The 18,214-nt window shown below is 35.7% G+C and overlaps 1 protein-coding gene and 1 pseudogene across 2 annotated transcripts in view; both read right to left on the reverse strand.

Moving 5' to 3' along the window:
* Positions 1 to 3,332: 3,332 nt before the first annotated feature.
* The window catches only part of LRRC63 (leucine rich repeat containing 63), a 65,912-nt gene continuing 51,030 nt past the window's right edge, over positions 3,333 to 18,214 (reverse strand). For both annotated transcript variants that reach the window (XM_055096730.2, XM_034936703.3), the window contains 2 exons: positions 14,203 to 14,442; positions 3,333 to 4,585 (listed from right to left, as the gene is read on the reverse strand). In XM_055096730.2, the coding sequence (XP_054952705.1) occupies positions 4,372 to 4,585; positions 14,203 to 14,442 (454 nt within the window). In that variant the 3' untranslated portion in view covers positions 3,333 to 4,371. The remainder of the gene's footprint in view (positions 4,586 to 14,202; positions 14,443 to 18,214) is intronic.
* LOC106634360 (protein Abitram-like) lies at positions 10,512 to 11,152 on the reverse strand (annotated as a pseudogene).

Below are 18,214 nucleotides of genomic sequence, written 5' to 3' on the forward strand. Positions count from 1 at the left end.
CAACACTTTGGTGTGAGCGTTCTGACCTCTGGAGAACAGTGATTCTCAATCTCAGCAAGCATTAGAGTCACCTGGAGACTGGGTAGTAATTAAGATTCCTGGATAGTATTCCCAGAGATTTTGATTTAGTAGGTTGGAGGTAGGTCTGAGAATCCATATTTTTAACAAGTGTATGAATGACGCTAATGCTGTTCTTAAATTATATAATACAAAAAAAAGCACTACTGGAATAAAGAAAATTCTTCTATATACAGCTGCATGCTTATAGGTACTTAGTGTTTAAGTAAATGCAAGAAGCTGGTTAACAATATGTGGGCATCTGAAGGAAATTAATGTGAAATAGACTTTTCACTCTTAAATCTTTTTTGAGCTGGGTAAAGTATGCTAGTATTACCTATTTAAAAAGCAAATAAATACATATTTTTCCCAACTCCCAATTAAATATAAATGAACATACCTTTTGACCCAGCAATTTACTTCCAGGAAAATATACCACAGATATATGTAAACATACAAACTTATTCATCACAACATTTTTTTCCAAGCAAGAGGTTAAAAAGTTAAAAGTCCATCAAGTAGTAAACTGGTGAAATAAGCTATATATGTTTGCCCAATGGAATAATATGAAACCATAAAGAAAGAACATAAACTAATAATGTACTGATCTGGAATAACCTCTATGACATAATTTGAATGGAAAGATGGAGAAAGGAGTATATATTATGCTAATATTATACAGATAAGAAATATATGTATATGTTAGCATACATATGCATAAGCTATCCTGGAATACAAAATGATTGATATCATTGGTTGTCTCTGAGAAGGGAAAAGGATGCCAGGCATCAGGGTTAAAGAAAGAATTTTTATCCTATACACTTTTTTGTACCTTTTGAGTTATGTGACTATGTTACCTAGTAAATATTTTTCAAAAACTAGTTGGTAGATATCTTTCCATTTAAGGAAACAGTTATCTAATTTTTAAATGACTGAATTATAGTGCCTTGTATGGATTTACATACATATTGATGAACTCTTTTAATGTTTCCAGTTTTTCACTATTGTAAATATCCTGGTGGTAAGTATACTTGAATATATTTTTAGACATACGCACAAGTATTTTTTAGCAGAAAATTATTAGACTTATTATGGTAAAAAACAAAAATTAAATGTTGATTGTTATAGCTATATTAAGGTCATCTTTTGTTGTTATTGCTACTTGTAACAGCTTATTGGATGTCAGGAAGTTTTAGAGGTCTCTGACAGTTCCAGATTTTAGCTGTCCAAAACACTTTTTCTTCCCCTAGTTTTCAGTTCTAGAATTCTCCTTTCTTGTGGAGAATCTAATTAGCATGTTTTGGGAGGGGCTAATTCTGCCTTACCCAGTTCCAGAGATGGGCATGTGACTCAGGCCTGGCCAGGGTATGCCATCCATGAAGCTTTAATGATTTGTTTGTATTTGGATTTGTGACCCAGGCTGAGCCAATGAAAATCATCCCTAATGTATTTTACAGTAACAGTTGGGATAGACAGTGTGTTTTCCTCTGAGGTTCCTGAGATTCTTGTACATGAACCTGGAATGATTAGTGACCATCCATATTACCTGGATATGAGACAAAATTTTTAGAAAGTATTGGTAAGAGATAGATGATAGATGATAGATAGATAGATAGATAGATAGATAGAGTGAGCTAGATTAGATAGACAGAAAACTAGATAATGCCTTGATGACACAGTTTGAGTCCTGAATGAGTTGTGCCAGGAGACACATGCACAACCTATATATATATATTTTGTTGTTGTTGTTGTTGTTGAAAAGCTCATTCTTTACTGGTCATATATACTATAGATATGTTCCCCAGTGTGCTGCTTGTCTTTATTTTTGGTTATTTTTGCTCGACAGACATTTAAAAATTTTTTACATGGTAAATTTGTTCATCTTTTCTTTGAGGTTTCATTACCCACTTTTAAAAAAATCTAAATCTGATTTTTAAAAGACCATAGCTATTTATTTTTATATTTTCAACTTAGACCTTTAGGTCTAAAATTGGAAATTAATCTTTGTTGTGGTGTGAGGCAGATAATCCCATTTTTAAAAAAAGAGTAATACATTATATAAATGTATTACACATATGTATTACACAAATGTATACACACATACACATGTTGAAATGATTGCCTCTGACTTTCATTGGTTGATGGTGTAGCCGAGAACCCCATTTTTAAAAGGAAAAAAATGATTTCTTTTTCTTTTTCCTTTTCCCCCACTTCCTACTTAGCTCTTTAGGAATGCAATTATAACCTTCACCTTCTCTCCATCAGGTATGGCAAGCTTATCTATGTGTTTACTTAGAAGTTGCAGAGACCAAAACTTGAAGCAAATCAGGCCCCTCTGGAACTCTCACCCACTAAGAGATTGCCTCAATTTACAACGTAGCTGCCTGCCATGGCGCCAGCCAGACCACATGATAGATAAGACATCTGAAGCAAGTCACACAGACCCCGCACCTCCTCCCCTCCTCCCCATCCCCCCTTTAAAAGCCCTTGCCTTCTGCCCTGAAGGCTGAAGTGGTATCTCAGGGCAGGAGCCTGTACTACTTCCCCTCGGGTAGCTCTTGAATTAAGTCACTTTTTTTTTCCCACCAGACCTTGCTCTTGTTATTCAGACTCTGCAAGCAGTGGATGACTGAACCTGAGTTACAGAGGCATTACAAGGAGGATTTTGTTTTCTTCTTAGGTTTAGTTGTATTTTCTAATATTTCTATAATAAATATGTCTTACTTTCATTAAAAAATACTGTAAGTTACTTTTTTTGGAAGATCTATAAGAGATCACTCAGATTCAAGGTTTATACTAAGCATGAAGAGATTGGGTTCTAAGTATATTTCATATTTGTCTAAGTATCTAGGTATATTTAGTTTTGAAACGTCCTTCAGAATTTGTCATTTCCCTTGAAAGCTATTCTTTTTTATTTCCTATTTCATTGTGAAATTACTCAGTTAAACCAAAACCCAACATGTTTTGAATAAATAAATAAACATATTTCTTCCCCAAGAAATATTTCAGGAACAAGGGTGAGTATTAATAAACTATATGCCACAGGGAGTTAGTATTATTTTCTTCATCTTGTTTTCTAATTATGAGTATATTACATTTTAATGAATTAATTTATCATACTATAAATATCCCTTTCTGTATGCATGTGTAATATGGTAGTTACTTCTCTCATTATAAATAATTTTATTCTTATGCTGGAGAATATAGTGTATACTTATCAAGCAAAGCAAAGTTTACCTGATTCTGCTGAAAAATGAAACAGAGTCTCAAGGAAAAGCGTGTAAGCATTGCAATTTATTGAAATCAATAGAAAAATTATTCTGCTTGATTTATCTTTATTTAAATGATATCACTAAAAGACACACACAAACATGACAATGTGTATTTTCTGACATTAATGATGATAGCTGTGTAAGTTTAAATCATTTCATATCACTAAATTTAGCAATGATATTTGAGATTTAAGTGAACTGTGTGTAAAGATATGTGAAACAATTCTATGCCATTCTAAAGTTGTTTGTATATCAAAATGCCCTTTTATCTTTCTCTTACCAAACGTTAATTCTTAAAGTAAGTTTTACTATATGTATATGCTGCTTTGCAATGTTATTTTGTAAGCTGTATTTTATTTTTGTGTCAGGCTATCACTGTAGGCCTTGGTAGATGCTGGTGCTAGCCTATGGAATCAGACTAATGTCCAGTTTCTCAGCTTTAGGACATGAAGTTCAAGGTAACAATTAAAGACTGTACCAGTTCTCTAAGAACCTGGGACATTAATTTAAACAAACAAATGGGGATAGAATTAATCTTTTATTCCCCAAAACAACCTACAATTGAGATGGAAGGTGCTGGTCAGATTTCCACAGAAATGCACAAGCATTGAGCACTTGGATGTGTGACATTGAAGCTCTATGCAGCACATACCCCACTGATGACTCTGCAATGCTATCTCGTCACTTAGTATGGATGCATGAAAAGACCAGTTGTAAGACATAACCCATTTTGCAAAGGATTCCAACATTTTTCCTTTTATAGTAAACAGGCTCTGAAAGAAATTTTCTAGAGCTTTATTCAAATCTAAAGGCTTTACTAATCCTCCTTGGGTAATTGCAACAATTCCCAAAAAATCACAAACTTTCATAAGGAGCTAGAATTACAAAGAGCATTCATATGAGAAGACACTTACGTCTTCCAAACAGAACCTCTACTTTCAAAGAGATGAATTACTATATGCAGATATATATGCAGTAAAAGCCAGTAAAGTTTATATATATATGAATATATATATATATACACATACGATAAATCACTGTACTATAATTCTTTTGACAACTCCACATCTAGAGCTATTCTTCTACTAGGACTACCATCTAAAACAAAACTGCTTTCCTTTATTCTTCTATAGCAAGAAGGAGAACAGACATAAAACATAACTGGAAGCTGTGATGCTCCAAAAATATCACAGGATCGGATGACACGAAAACCTTCACCAAACTTGGGACCATGACACCATTCACACCTGGATGTGCTGAAATGGAGGAAACAGCAAGTCAATATTTAATAAATTTTTACTAAAGTATCTGTGCTATCCAAGACTCCAAATAGTATAAAATATGGCCCTTATCTTCATTGAGCTTACCAGCTAGGTGAGTGCTACCCATTAAGTGAAAGACTAAACGCTAAAAGAGCTGAACAATAAAGTAGGTATATGTATAATACAATCCTAGCTTTTTAAAACAAAAAGGTATATATGCATAACAAGAAAAAACTCTAATGATAGATCCCAAATTGAAAATAGTTATTATTCTTGGGAAATGTGATCACAGGGGTTTTATGTTTTTTTATAATGTGTTTCTTTATTTTCTATTTTTTTATAATAAACATGTTATTTTTTATGATACAAAATAAATATATCATTTAAAAAAATAAAAGTACTATCATAACCTAGTATGGAATTAGAGTCCATAATATATTTTTAAATGGTTAGAAATCAGTTTAAAAATATTAATCCATTAGTACATTAACATTAGTACAGGCATAGACTATTCACAGAAGAAGAAAAAATGAATGTCAAGAGAACATAGGTAAAGCTTTTCAATCTCCCTAGTAATCGGGGAATACAAAACAAAATAGCAAAGAAATACCATTTCACAATCATCAGATTATAAGAATATGTTTAAGTATTTAAACAAACTATAAAACCACTGGAAGAAAACATAGTGGAAATGCTTCCGGACATTGACCTAGGCAAAGATTTTATGGCTAAGACTTGAAAAGCATAAGCAACAAAAATAAAAATAAACAAATGGGACTAATCTCGAATTAAAAACCTTCTGCACTGCAGAGGAAAAATCAACAGAATCAACAGCCTACAGAATGGGAGTAAATATTTGCAAAGTATTCATCTGACAAGGCACTAATGAATATATGAGGAACTTAATTCAACAGCAAAAAAAAAAAAAACAATCTGATTTTAAAATGATCAAAGAATAGATATTCTCAAAACAAGACATATAAATTGGCCAATAAGTATATGAAAAAATGCTCAACATCACTAATATTTAGGGAAATGCAAATCAAAACCATAATAAGATATCTTACCCTGGTGAGAATGGCTATTATAAAAAAGACAAAAAGTAAAAAATGCTGGTAAAGATGCAGAAAAGAAGCAACTCTTACACACTTTCAGTGGTAAATGTAAATTAGTACAGCCATCAGAATGGAGGATGGCGGTTTCTCAAAAAACTAAAAATAAAGCTATCATACTATCCAGCAATCTCATTACTGGGTATTTATCCAAAGCAAAGGAGATCAGCATATTGAAGGGACATCTGCACCCCCATATTTATTGCAGCTCTATTCACAATCGCCAAGATATGGAGTTGACCTAAATGTTTATCAACAGATGAATGGATAAAGAAAATGTGGTATATACACACAATGGAATACTATTCAGCTATAAAAGGAATAAAATCTTGTCATTTGTGGCAACAGGGATGATCCTAGAGGACACTATGTTAAGTGAAATAAGTCAGGCACAGAACGGCACTCATATGTGGAAACTAAAAACAAATTGAGCTCATGGAAGTAGAGAGTAGAACTGTGGTTATTAGAGGCTGGGAAGGGTAAGAGGAAGAGGAGGATAGGAGAGGTTAAAAATGGAAAAAAAATCACAGGTAGATAGGAGTTTTAGTGTTCTATAGCACTGTAGGTGAATATAGTTAACAATAATTTATTGTGTATTTTCAAAAAGCTAGAAGATTTTAAATGTTCACAACACAAAGAAATGATAAATAAGGTGATGGATATACTAAGCTGATTTTATCAGTACATACTATATACATGTATTGAAATATCACCCTGTATGTTACAAATATGTATAATTATGTGCCAACCAAAAATAAAAGAAAAAATAAAAACAAACAAAAATTTCTATCATTGTTATGCTCAAGGAAGTCAAGGTAAAATTCTGTGGAACATGAGTCTTCTGACCCCATTCTCAATGGAAGTGGATTCTCTGTCTGAGGTGATACAATGTGGGTAGAGAGACAGAGAGAGGCAGACAGCAATGATAAGTTGTACAGGACAGAAAAGACATACATAGCTGCTAATTGACAGGGCAGCCATTGGAGTGACAGCAGTAGATGAGCTTAGAGTGACTTTAGTGCAAGCCTACAGCTGAGCTGCAATCCAAAGAACTCAGCAAAAGTAGGACAGTATCGAAATTTTCAGTAGCTAGAAATTCAGGATTAAAGCCAAGGGCAGACACTGGAGGATGACAGTGGTTGGGTGACAAATCCCTCCCTCACTGTTCTTATTTTTACTAATATCACAGTCATCTTTGATGAGATTGAACCCTTAGTCATTTTTCATCCTCCCTCTCTCACTCAGCTCACATACCTAGGTATGTTAATTTTACCTCCATAATTTGTCTTGCATTTCCTGCCTGTTCATACCCATACTTATTACTTTGGATCAATCCCTCCTTACCTGTTATGGACATGAGTGTTTTAACTGACCTCCACCCAGCCTTCCCCTGCACTAGTCTATCTGTGACATACTGCCAGGTCTATTTGTACTATTTGGACTCAGTGACTCTCAAGGCCCGAAGAAAAAACTTCCAATGCATTCAGTGATCTCCAATGGACAACTAGCTAACTCCATTTATTTCTTTTTAGCTCACTTCTTGGTACTTTTTTTTTTTTTTTTTGAGACGGAGTCTTGCTCTGTCACCCAGGCTGGAGTCCAGTGTCATGATCTCAGCTCACTGCAACCTCTGCCTCCTGGGTTCAGGTGATTCTCCTGTCTCAGCCTCCCAAGTAGCTAGGATTACAGGCATGTGCCACCACGCCCAGCTAACTTTTGTAATTTTAGTAGAGACAGGGTTTTGCCATGTTGGCCAGGCTGTTCTTGAATTCCTGACCTCAGGTGATCAGCCTCTTCCACCTCCCAAAGTGTTGGGATTACAGGCGTGAGCCACCATGCCCAGCCACCGCTACTCTTTTTTTTTTTTTTTTTTTTTTTTAAGGCAGATTCTCACTCTGTTGCCCAGGCTGGAGTGCAGTGGCATAATCTTGGCTCACTGCAACCTCAGGCTCCTGGGTTCAAGTGATTCTCCTGCCTCAGTCTCCTGAGTAGCTGGGACTACAGGTGCCCGCCAGCACGCCCCGCTAATTTTTTGTATTTTTAGTAGAGACAGGGTTTCACCACATTAGCCAGGATGGTCTCGATCTCCTGACCTCATGATCTGCCACCTCAGCCTTCCAAAGTGCTGAGATTACAGGAGTGAGCCACCGCGCCCGGTCCACTACCCTTTATGGATGTTTTGTTCTGGCTGAATATTTATTTTTCTCTTTGTACACATCCCTCTTTTCCCATTTTGTTTCCTCTTTCTGGAATGTCCCTTGAACACAAGACATAGTTCCAAATTTTACTGGTCCTTCAAGACCCTTCTCAAATACTATTTCATCCCTGAATCTTTCCCCTATGTCCCCAACTATTTGTTATCAGCTCCTCCTCCAGCTGCTTTTATTTATAATTCACTTGTGTCAGTTTTTATTTACATGAAAATGAGTCCTTGTAAAATTTCCAAACAATAAGGAAATATATAGAGAAAAACACAGAGATTCCTGCTTATTCCTCTCTTCAATCACTGGAACTCCTCTCCCTAGAATAACTAAAGCTCTTCCCTTGGGTTGTCCCCTCCAGCTCCTAGATAAGTAACTGTTTCTTACAAAAATGGAATCTTTCTCACATGTGTGCACCCTCACTGTGTATGTACGTGTCTGTGGGAACAATTTGCTTTTTTTACTTAATAAAATGTCTTGGACAACTTTCCATGTCAAAACATTCATTCTTATTAATAGCATCATAATGTTTTATAGTATGAATATGCCACAAGTTATTTTACCACTCTCTGACTGAGGCAGATTTAGGCTGCAGTTATAATCCCTGTATCTAACTTTGTGTTTACATGTAACTATTTCTATAAGACAGATTCCTGAGATTTAAGGTGCTATTTTAAAGTCTAAGAAACTGTCAAATTGCCTTCCAAGAAGCTTTCACCAATTTATAGTACCAACAATGATACATGATGATAGTCATATTTTTGGGCATCCAAAGCTAGCACAATATCAGTCTTTTAAATTTTGATAAAATAGGTAAGTTAAAAAAAGATTGTTGCTATTTTACATTGCAGTTTCTTGATTACTAGTGATATTACATTCTTCATGTTTATCACCTATCTGTATATTGTCATCCATGAATTTCATATTCCTATCACTTATCTACTTGTCTATGGTTTATATCTTTTCTTATTGATTTATGGAAGATATACAGTAGTGTCCTCTTATCGAAGGTATTGCTTTCCACAGTTTCAGTTATCAACTGTGGTCCAAAAATAATAAGTGAAAAATCCCGTAAATAAGCAATTTGTAAGTTTTAAACTGCCCACCTGGGACAGGAATTATCTCTTTGTTCAATGCATCCACATTGTAGACGCTACCCATTGTTGCCCTCTGAGTTATCAAATCAACTGTTGTGGTATTGCAGGACTTGTTTAGGTAACCCTTATTTTACTTAATATTGCCCCAAAGTGTGACAGTAGTGATACTGGCATACTGTTATAATTATCTTATTTTATTATTAGTTATTAGTTATTGTTATTATTAGTTATCTCTTACTGTGCCTAATTTATAAACTTTTTTCTGTATAAATGTGTATTTTATTTAAAAACAGGGATATTGAAATATATTTATGTGTTACAGCCCTTACAGAAAAATGACAAGTTTTATAGTCCTTTTATTTGAAATTCAGTGTAAACTGATCTTAAACTATAAATTCATAGTTGTTGGAGTTTTTTTTTTTTTTTTAGTTTAAATGATGTGAAAGCATTTGTTCCTTTCAAAGGCTTCTATGCCTTTGAATGACATATTCTCAGTAATTTATTTGCTGGTAACTAGAGTATGTGAGACTGAGTGACTACAATATGCATACTTCAATAATTAGCTTCCCACTGCATTATAATACATTTCCTAGGAAAGCTTTTGTATTTTTCATAGCCTTTTCACATATCCCTGATTTAAGCAGTCACAGTGTTGCAGTTTTACTTTGTTTCAGAGGGGAAGGCCATCTTGTTGGCATAAGGAGGGCAGAAGATATAATCTGCACTCCAGCCTCTTCCCTACAATCTAAAAGGGAGAGGAGTTGAGGCAGATGGGCTGGGACTAGACTTTTTGGTAGTCACATTATAGCAGATTGGGTAAGAAAGGCTGGTTAGGTTTTTTTAAACTTCAAACTAATAGGACAATGAGGCAAAAGCAATAACCATACCATAATGTTCAAACAGAAGTAGGTTAAAATGTAGTACAGTTATCCCTTGGTTTACATGGGGCATCGGTTCCAGGACCTTCCACATATACCCAAATCCACACATAACTCAAGTCCTGCAGTCGGCCCTTTGGAAACTGAGTATATGAAAAGTCAGCCTGCTCTATAAGTGGGTTTTGTGTTTGGTTAATGATATATTTTTGATTCGTTTATGGTACCCTCTAACGTTTAAACCCATGTTGTTCAAGGGTCAAACGTATTTACTTCTGGATTATGGGATAATGTGTAAATTATTTTTACTTAGCTACTTAAAACTTTTCTATATTTTCTAAATTTTCTTCGAAGAGCTTTGTTTGTTTGTTTTTAATCAGAAAAACATTCCTTGCATGCCAGTTGTTAGAGAGATCCAAGAGAACAGGGTAAGTACATGGGCAGGCCAGATCTGGCAGGCTGAAGACAAATGGGAACCAAGGCTCATTATGCAAGCCAGAGAGGGGAAACGAAGGTAAGTGAAGCACCAGGCCTCCTCGGCCTATGGCTGTGAAGTATGCTTCACATATACTGGTTCTTCTCCTTTCGTGCACTGATGGCTTAGGCCAGGTAACAAGAATCCCACTTTGCTTTTTGCTCCATGTCAGTCCTCATGACGCCACTGTTGTGGCATTAATGCATTTCACCATGACTTCTTCATACTGTTTTTGTGCCAGTAACCCTTCTGTTATGTTTTTACTTTCTTCAAATTTGGGTAACTCAACTGCAATGTAGCCTTCAGTGATGGCTTTTCTTGAAGAATAGATGGCTTATGGAGAATGTTTTTCATTCACTTCCATCGAACATCCTCTAACACAACTAGATACAGTATATTCTTCGCCATCTGAGCAGTAAATCTTACAGAGAGGTGCAAGTTCTGTTAGAAACTGTGCCCCCCACTTAAATTTCCCGGAGACCTTGTTCTGAAGTCTGCTACAGTTGGGACTGATCTGACAGGGAACGCTTTTAATTGTTTTTCCACTTTGAAGAACTGGATGAGATTCTGCCAATGTGATGACACATATTCGGTTAGAGTGCTGTGGTATACAGTGGTCCTTACAAGATCTTCCTTTGACATCTGCTTTGTACCAGCGAGTGAAGTATTGATCCACGAACAAAGGCACCACCGGCTCTGCAGTTTGGCGCTCGGTAGCCATGGTGACCTCAGGCGCCACCACCCCTATAAATTAAACTTTATTATAGATATGCATGTATAGAAAAACACAATGTATATAAGGTTCAGTGCTACCCGTGGTTTCGGGCATCCACTGGAGGTCTTGGAATGCATCTCCCAAGGATAAGGGATGACTACTATATATGTGTATATATATATATATATATATATATATATATATATATATAGTGTCTACTATATCTATACAGTAGGTATATCTACTATATCTATATAGTAGATATATAGATATATAGTATATATATCTATAGCGACTACTATATATATAATATATATATTATTCAACTATTTTAAGCACTGCAATATCTTCTTCCAGTTAATGGCTTGTCTTTTAATTTCATTGATAGTATCTTATATTTATGTAAATATTACACTTTTGTCAAATTTATAAAACTTTGCTTTACTGTTTATATTTTTTGCTTTGCAGTTAAGATATGTCTGCCTACCATGAAGTCATACAGAGAGCCTTCTACACTTCCTTGTAAAAGCTTTAAAGTTTTGCTTTTCATATTTAAATCTTTAATCAAAATGGAAATGATTTTTTTGTGTGTCTGATGGTGACATATATACAGCAGGAATCTGATTTTATTGTTTTTTCCTTGTGGATGACTAAATGTCTCAGCATCATTTATTCCAAAGTCTATTCTTTCACTACTGATCCACAGTGCTATTCTGTCAAAATGTCAAGTTTTCCCACATGCATGAGAACAAAATAACTGGACTATGTTTTCTCTTCCATTGGTTGATTTGCCTTTCCTTGCACTTAATACCAACCTTTATTACCTTCTCTAACTTTGTATAGTAAGTCTTGATGTCTGGTGGGCAAGGCTTTTATGTTAGGGTTTTTTTTTTTCAGATTTATTTTGACTATTTTGGATCTTCTCCTTTTCTATATATATTTTAGAATCAGCTTATTAAGTTTCTGAGAAAATTCTATTGGCATCTTCACCAGAATCGCATTGAATTTATAGCTCTATTTGGGGATAATGTGTTTTTAGTACTGAGTCTTATTATCCCTAAATATCTATAACTCTTCCATTTATTTCAGCCTTCTTTACTATTCTATAAAGCTTCAGCTTTTTTCCATAAATGTTTTGCACATTTTTCACTTAATATATTCCTACATTAGGTTTGTTTCTTCCTATCATAAAAAGTATCTTTTAAAAATTATATTTCTAACTGTTTGATGTCTGGTTTTAGTTATATTTTTTAAACCCCATATCATAGACATTGTTATTTCATAGAGATCATGTTTGTTTACCTACATATTTTCCAACTGCTTTTCTCACCATTCCTTCTTGCCTCTCAGAACTTGCTTCTGGAATCATTTTTCTTTTTTTGATGTACATCCTTTGCAACTTCCTTTGGTGAAAATTTATTGTGAGTAAATTCTGTTTTGGTTTATCTGAAAATACCATGTATTCTCTTGTTCTTGAAAGCTTTGCTGGGCAAAATAATATTTTTTTTCAGTCACTGGTCCACTGTGGCTGGCAGTTGATTTGTTGTTTTTTGTGAGGGATTTTTTTTTCCTGGCTGATTTTAGGTTCTTATCTTTGTCTTTGGGGTTCTTCAGTTTTACCACAAGGTATTTTACTTAGCTTTTATAGAGCTCCCGATGATGTCTGTGAATTCATATCTTTTATTACTTCTAAGAATCTGTAGCCATTATCTCATTGAATATTGACTCCCACCATTCTCTCTGTTCTCACTTTCTGAGTCTCCAAGTGTATGTTAAATCATGTCCTTTTTTCTCCAATCTCTTTACCTCCGGTCTACATGTTTACTATAATTTTTTCAGATCTCTCTTCAGGTGTGTATAATCTGCTGTTTAACTCATGCATTGAGTTAATGTTAACTATTATATTTTTAGTTTCTAGAATTTCATTTTACTTAACATTTCTTTCTCATATTTTCCTGGTCACAGTTGCAATACTCATATCCTAGGTCCTTGGAAATTAGTATCTGTTTGATTGTTTTGCTTTTTTCTTGGTGGCTTGTTTCCTCATATATTTGGAAATTTCTTTAAGCTGTGAGCTAATATTCATTTGAATGTAATTTTCTGGAAACTTTACAGTCTAAATCAAGGATGTTTCTCTCAAACACTTTTTTTCTGCTGGGAGAGTTAGTTCGCTGCTCTGGGACCATTTAGCCTCTTTTGGGGTCCACATGCAATTCAGGAATCTCAAGTTCAGCTTCCCAAATACCTTGTGGTGAATCCAAATCTCATGATCCCATATCTGTTTACCACACACTAGTTAGGTTATAATTCTTCAAAAAAATTACTGCCTTTGTGATTTTTCTCACTTTCTCATATGCATTCATGAATATTGACATCTTAATACCATAAAATCAAAAACTTCTGGGCCTGGTTCCTTTTTCATTGGTAGATTTTTAACCACTGTTCAATTTCTCCAATAGTTACTAGGCTGTTTAGGTTTTCTGCCTTTTATTGAATCAATGTTTCTAATTTATATATTCCTGGTAAGCCATTTTACTTAGGCACATAGCAAATATTTGTTAAATTAATAACCTAAGCACTGATGGTCAATAATTCAATGAAAATCGTCTTCTACCATCTGAAGAAAGTAAGCGACAAGCCTAAGTGGATTGTAAGGATGTGGGAGTTTAAGTACCCTGGTCTTGAGATTAGGCAATGATTCCAACACTGGTCATTGATACCCTGAGGGAGGTTACTCCATGCATGCCTGCTCTATTCCTGGTCTCCATGACATCACAGTGGAGTGAAACACCTCCTAGAATCGTATGTCTGGAGCCAAATAATTTTTTTGGAAGAATCCACTTCTATGAACTTAGAAATTTATAGAAAAGATTTATGCAACAGCCATAGAGACAACTCATATTTCACACTGGATTTAAGTAACAACTTGAGAATATCACACAATGGGGCCGGATTCAGACTACATTATTATACCCGAAGAACTGGATGGACCGATTTGAAGAATTGTGTGTATGGTTTTGTGTGTCTCATGGAGTATGTGTGCGTGTTAGTGACACTGTCATCTAAGCCTGTAATGAAGAACATTTTAAATGCTTAAAGGTATATTTTGGTTAAAAGGGCTTCAGCATTTGCTCACCATTTTAGTAACTTCTGAACTTCTACTGGGATCTTATCATAAAATTTATGTAGTTTATTTTGGACAATGAACAAAGAAATAATTTGAGTAAGTTGTTGTGGATTATTCAAAGAATTATCTCTCCAAAAACAAGGATGAGTGAAATTATTCTCAAACTGAATTTTTGTCAGGTTAAGCTTCAAAATTCCATGGGGGAAAAAATTCAGTTCATTCCCATCAACAGTCAGTTTTTCAAGTGATCTGTAAATAAAGGAAACCACACTTTAAAAGGTATTATACAATTCATAATATTAAAGGAAAATTCTGCCTCAATTGTTCATGAAAATTGGCATCAAACTAGTACCAATAAAATACAAGTATGAATTTAAGTATTTCTTTAGAATCAAGAGAATTAATTTATAAAGCAATAGAACCAATATAGTATTATGCAAATAAGTGCCTTTGAGTGAATAGCACGGTTTAAGTACATAGTTTGGATTTTTGCAATATGTCATCACTATGGAAAAAGAAATATCCACAAACACAAGATTAATCAATGTCATATTACATAAAATATAGTATAGTATGATACACAGAATATATTTTCATAGACAAATTAAACATCAACACATATTCAAGCCCAATCAAAATAGTGAAATTTATGCTATCAGAACATATTATGTGCTATTTTGTGCTTTGACTTTTCATTAACTGGGTCCTCTGGGTTTTTTCTGTGTCAATTACTTCTAATAACCCTTATTATTTATTCAAAGAGAACCAACATTACTGATTTTCTTATTTTCACTTGCCTTAATGGTATTTTTGTACAGTCATGTATCTCCTTTCTAATTAGTCCTAGAAGCAGACAGAAAAGAGTCTGTTCATGAGAGACACATAAAAATCAAATCAAAGGCTGGTCCAACTTGTCAAATGTATTAGAGGTGAAAAGGCTGATATGTGAACTTTGGTAAACAAACTGCTGAGGGCCTCTAGATTCTCATTTACAGTCTAGTTTCACAACTCATATCTACACAGTGAACTTATTTATGACTCCTGATAACATTAAAATGTGATCAACAAGGGTATTTAAAACAATGAGGCTAGGAAGATGGCACCTCAGCTCTCTTTATCCCTCAACCAGAGTTTGACTAATTCACCTCTCATGGTCTGAAAAAGGTGAGCAAGACCCCAGGCTCTGCCACAGTCCTGAATGAGAGAGCTGGCATGGCCACCTTTTTCTTCTGCACAAATCACAAGCCTAGGGGCCGGCAGCAGAGAGCCCTGCTCTGGTCTGAATGTTTCTGTCCCCCCAAAATTCAAATATTGAAATCTTCACCTTAAGTGATGGTATTTGGAGGTGGGGCCTTTAGGAGGTGACTAGATCAGGGCGGGAGCCCTCATGCGTGAGATTAGTGCCCTTATAAAAGAGACTTGAGAGAGCCCTCACCCCTTCTGTCATGTGAGATTAGAGTGAGAAGATGGCTGTCTATGAGGAAGTGGGCCCTCACCAGACACCACATCTGCTGGGGCCTTGATATTGGACTTCCCAGCCTGTGGGAAATAAATTTCTGTTTTTTATAACTGCCCAGACTATGGTGTTTTGTTATAGTAGCCCAAGCTGAGAAATACAAATTCTATGTGGACAATCAGAATGAGTGTGGCACACTCTAGGCAAATACTAGTGAAGGTTCACCACGGCTCACCTGAATAGCCATGGTGAGGCTCTCCCTGCCTGAGTTGGTTTACCTCGAAGGACACACCTGTTTAGCTGCCTCCTTCCCCTCAATGAGTTCTAAGAGAGCTAGGCAGGCTAAACATTTTTTTTTTGAGATGGAGTCTCACTCTGTTGCCCAGGCTGGAGTGAAGTGGCCTGATCTCGGCTCACTGCAAGCTCTGCCCCCTGGGTTCAAGTGATTCTCCTGCCTCAGCCTCACAGGTAGCTGGGAATACAGGCATCCGCCACCACCACGCCTGGCTAATTTTCGTATTTTTAGTAGAGACGGGTTTTCACCATGTTGGCCAGGCTAGTCTTGAATGCCTGACCTCAGGCAATCCACCCGCCTCGGCCTCCCAAAGTGCTAGGATTACAGGTGTGAGCCACTGCACCTGGCTGCTAAGCCATCCTTAAAGCTAGAATAGCTCTGTGTTGAGACTGCCTTGGCAGCTGAGCACCCTGAGGTGCAGAGAAGCTTCCTCCTCATCCACCACTCACTTTCTTAGCATTCTGAGTGGTGTTCTGTGACTGCCATTGGACTTACATGGAAGAAAGAGTGGCCAGAAGAGAAAAACCCATAGAACACACAAAGCAAATGTCCTGGGACGAGCATCTTCTGTGGAGGGATGGATACAAAGCTGGGGAGGTGGGTGGGGAAACAAGATTCAAATACGGCACACACAGACACACTGAGATGTTCTGGAACCAAAATGCATGATGTGTAAAACTAAAAAGTTAAGTGGATGAATGAAAGAAGAACATGATCTTCATGACGATCCAAATTAGAAGCAATGACAAAGTAGAAGAAATAATTCAAAACAAAATAAATAAATAAATAAAAACCATGAGGAAAAATCTAGGTACCATGGAAGACAGATCTAGGAGACCTAACATGTAAACAATAGGCATTTTAGGAAGAAAATACGAAACAGATGGAGAAGGACAGGAACTATTTAAACATATTTTCTTAACCAGAAAAGAGAAGTTTGAGCTGGCTGATTCAAATAATTCACTGAATTCCGGGAAAGACAGCTTAAGAAAAAGACAACTTGTAAGCATAATCTAATAAAATTCTGAAAGGTCAAAGTTTATGGGAGAATCTTAGTCTTTCCAGTTAAGAAGAAAAGTCGCTTAGGAAGAAAAAAGAATCAAACTGGCATCAGGTGCCTCCCCAGCACCCTGGAAACTAGAGGAGGACACAATGATGGAGGCTACTGTGAAACACGCTGAATGAAAGCTTGTCCACTCACTCAGGACATCATTTATTCGTCAGGGTTAAAGATTCAGAGAAAAAATTACCTATGTATTCCGTCTGAGGAAAATACTTAAGGAAAAACGCTAAACAGCCAATGAATCAAAAGAGACACGGCCAGGTTCCAGGTGAGAGGAAAGGAGCGAAACAGCTGTAAACAATGAGTCTTGAAATACATACAGATAAATACAAAAGGAGAATGAACTAAAATGCTTGTAAGATTTAAGTGCTAAATAAGCATTCTTTAATAAAAAGAGACATGATGCAAAGGAAAATACTAATGAGAATCTGAAACAAAAGTTTCTAAACTATTTCAGCAAAGCCTAGAGTTGGATAAGGGGAAGATGAGTTTGCAAAGAAAGCAGGAAAATAACAGTGTTCTAAAGGTCTCAACGAACAGTGGAAGGCAGCAGTGGGGAGACAGACCATCATGGTGGCGGAAGTAGTTTTTTATATTGCCTTTATAAAATATTAAAGAAAATGTGTTTGATTATGAGTTTGGGAAAAGGAAAGATAGCCAATAACAGATTAGGGTAGTACAATAGAATGCCAAAATTAATAAGATAGAAAAAAAGAGGTGGTAGGATCACTTGAGGCTAGGAGTTTGAGACCAGCTTGGGCAACATAGTGAGACCCCCATCTCTACAAAATATAAACAAATTAGCGAGGCATGGTGGTGTACACCTATAGTCCCAGCTATTCAGGAGGCTGAGGCAGGAGAATTGTGAGTCCAGGAGTTCAAGGCCGTAGTGAGCTATGATCATGCCACTGCACTCCAGCCTGGGCGACAGAGTGAGATCCTGTCTCTAAAAATTAAAAATAAAATAAATTCAAAAATTTAAAAAAAGAACAAACAGCATCCTTAAAAAATAGGTAGGAAAAGGGGAAAGTAAATAAATAATAAGTACAAAGTAAAATGAGAAGCAAAAAATTAAATATGTTGGTCATAATAAATATGAACAGACTGAATTCTCCTACTAAAATATAGAGATTGTCACATAGGAAATTAAATAATTGATTTAAATATTTTAAAAGCAAAGATAAAATTATCTCATTCTGCTAAATGG

The sequence above is a fragment of the Pan paniscus genome, chromosome 14 (assembly GCF_029289425.2).
Source record: "Pan paniscus chromosome 14, NHGRI_mPanPan1-v2.0_pri, whole genome shotgun sequence".
Lineage (NCBI taxonomy): Eukaryota > Metazoa > Chordata > Mammalia > Primates > Hominidae > Pan > Pan paniscus.